Source organism: Priapulus caudatus, unplaced genomic scaffold (assembly GCF_000485595.1).
Source record: "Priapulus caudatus unplaced genomic scaffold, Priapulus_caudatus-5.0.1 Scaffold1193, whole genome shotgun sequence".
In the NCBI taxonomy this organism is placed as follows: Eukaryota; Metazoa; Priapulida; class Priapulimorpha; order Priapulimorphida; family Priapulidae; genus Priapulus; species Priapulus caudatus.
Window position 1 is genome coordinate 90,230 of NW_014578254.1, and position 2,926 is coordinate 93,155.

Consider the following 2,926-nt stretch of genomic DNA (forward strand, 5'->3'; position numbering starts at 1 on the left):
ATATATATACAGTACGGTATATATACTATATTATACTTGTGTTGTACTTACCTAACTGCACCACCTATAGAGATAAGTTTACGATTGTAGTGCAAGTGTGCTGGTTAACCCTGTGGAGCGTCTTAATGCTCTGACTGTTGTTTCAGTTGCGATGCTCCAGTCAGCTGCGTATATCCGGTACAAGCTTTGCCGTCTACTGGGCAAGCTTCTTTGCCATGCATGTGATGCAGTGCTTAATACCTGTCATCCTCTGTATCATCGTGGTACGTACATAGATGTTCGCATCATCAACCGAATGTGGAACTCGAGTATTCACGAAAAATCTGTGTTTTAGATTGCCTGCCGTGACACTCAATTTTGAATTCTCTTTGCATCACCCCTCCATGGCCACTCTAAACATCACCTCTCCACCACTGTCTCTTTCCTGTAACCTTCCGCCATTGGGGTATTTTTTTATTGTTGCAATGTTTTACGTCGTCATCATATGCACTTCATTCCTAATAGTTCATTGTAATATTTTGCATATTCACGAAATATAGCATGTTAGTTTGTGAACCTCGAATTCAAGCATTTAACTTCTAATACGGCTGCAAAACATTCCACGTTGTAATTGGTGCAGAGCATGTCACATCTATAGTAAGTCACATTCCCCACTAGTATATATATATATATATATATATATATATATATATATATACATATACATACATATAGTGTAGTCGCTGGATCTCTTTCTGCTGCCAGGCGACTGTGCGCTGTCGCTTGCGTGCTATATGCGGCGTGTAATTGCGTGACTAAACTTACGAATACGATAATAAAATGAGAGTAGAGGATGTAGTTTACAAACTGAGGTTTCACTATATTTTATACTTACAAAAGTCGTACAAGTCACACAGGGTAGAATACGGGTTTCACAAATCACATACAATAAAGTAGCAGAGGGATGAGTACACGAGAGCCTCGTCTCTTCCGCGCGAGCTCTCTTATACCTCCCTTTGTAAAATGAGCCGTGAATCTCTTACCAAATATGTTTCTCCCAATCATTGCTGACTACAGGGACGGTAGAGGGTTAGAATTATTGTCTATGGTCAGTGTGTGGGATAGAGTGGACGGCCAATGGTGAGTAATGAGTGGGGATGTGTTTACGCCCCTTCCCCCTCGGCCACGTGGGTGCCCAACGTAGGTGGCATGACGTATGACGTATACTGGTTGATCGTTTAGCGTAATTAAACATTTAGTCGCCGTGTAAAAATAACTTTATTCGGCTAATTGTGTGTCTCTTCAGTGTGGAACAGCTGTTTAGCAGCTGTGTAAAAACAACGTTATGCTAGGGGGTGTGTATGTTCTTCGCCGACCGCTGCCCCGAACTAATATATTGATGCGGCTAAGGTGTGTATCTAAGCTGTTATTCGGTGAAAGTTGACCCGTACTGTGGGCAGTGATGCGGCCAACGTGTGTATCTGAGATATTATTTGTCGAAAGCTAACCCGTACGATGGACAGTGATGACGCTACTGTGTGTAGGTTGTAACAGAGCTACGCATATCTACGTGGGTATCTATTTAGTGTGGAACTAATTTTAACATGTGTTTGTGTGTCCGGCAGATAAATCAGTCTTCTAGCCAGCTGGTGTGGTCTAAGATTATGCTGGGTGGATGTTGGTATTAAATGCGTTCGCAGAATGATATTGGCGTTGCTACAATATATATAGCTTCAGTGTGTATACAGCTCTGCCGATATGGAATTATAACTGTAATTTCCTAATTTGGTCTTAGACAGTGCAAACATAGGAGGTGTGGGAGCGGTCAAGACGAGCCGAGTAACCCAAGGCTGTATCATTGATTACTAATCCCCTTGTTTGCGCATGCAGGTGCTGGCATTCCAGGTGTCAGTGTTTAGCTCCGGTGGTGCCATCATGAGTCTGCTGCTGCTGTTCACCATCTGCATGCTGGCCTGCATCCTGTTTGCCTACGTCATATCGTTCTTGTTTACCAAGTCGGAGACAGCAGAGATCGTTGTCGTCTCTGCAGCCCCACTGGTGAGTCCGTAACCATGGTTACTTTGTAGCTTTCATTGGCACGAGTCACGTGCGGTCGGTCATTTGTGAGCACGTGCTGCCTTGATGCTTTGTACCTGTGCGAGTAATTTAGTATCGCTATCAATGTGCTATGTTTGATGACCACCATTGTCACAAGTGACAGAGTTTAGACACGCGGCGTGACCTAGACGATCTGCAGCCCGGATATACGCGCGAAGCGCGAACAGCGCTGCCTCGTGGCGCCTTTTGATCCAATTCGCTGCCCTCTATGTAGAACTAACTACTCGAAGCCCTCTGGGTACTACAGAAAGCCGGATAATCGGTCAATTGAGGTGTTTTGGCGATTGCAGAAGCCTTTCGACTCTGCACTTAGGGCAAGAATAAATCCGAGTGCTCGTAATTGCAAGTTTTTTGGTCGGCGCTTTACGTTTTCCTCTAGAAAAGCGATTTTCAATTTATTGAATTTAACGCCCTGAAGTTATTCTCGTACATATGGCGTCCCATAGATGGCGCGACGAGGCTCTCTTCGAGGGATTTTCCAGAGAATTTTCCACACAAGGAACGGCGATTCGGCTTAGACTCCCCCTCGGTGGAGAGTTCGACACGCTGCACTAACTATAAGTTTAGTGTAGCGAAAGAGACTTGGCCAAATTAACGTCCGTACCAGTCTAACGCGAATCGTGACGTCCCAGTGTAATTATCGTAGCCATCTTAGGACCCCGCAGGCCTCAGTGATTGATGGTTGTTTAGACTGAGAACTGCCACTAGACGTTCTGTGGAAAAGCAGCAGCCGTATATTTCTTATTACCCCCCATGCTGTGATGTTGCCGATGATGACGTCATACTGCAAGGATGTATATATATCAGGAGTAGATAAAGGGAAGGAGTG

General features: G+C 44.6%; 1 protein-coding gene across 1 annotated transcript in view; it reads left to right on the plus strand.

Annotated features, from left to right (window-relative positions):
• The window catches only part of LOC106815761 (ATP-binding cassette sub-family A member 5-like), a gene marked incomplete at its 3' end in the record, with an annotated part of 59,677 nt that extends 57,640 nt beyond the window's left edge, over positions 1-2,037 (plus strand). The window contains exons 18-19 of the mRNA XM_014820268.1: positions 147-263; positions 1,870-2,037. Of these exons, the coding sequence (XP_014675754.1) occupies positions 147-263; positions 1,870-2,037 (285 nt within the window). The remainder of the gene's footprint in view (positions 1-146; positions 264-1,869) is intronic.
• Positions 2,038-2,926: the final 889 nt, after the last annotated feature.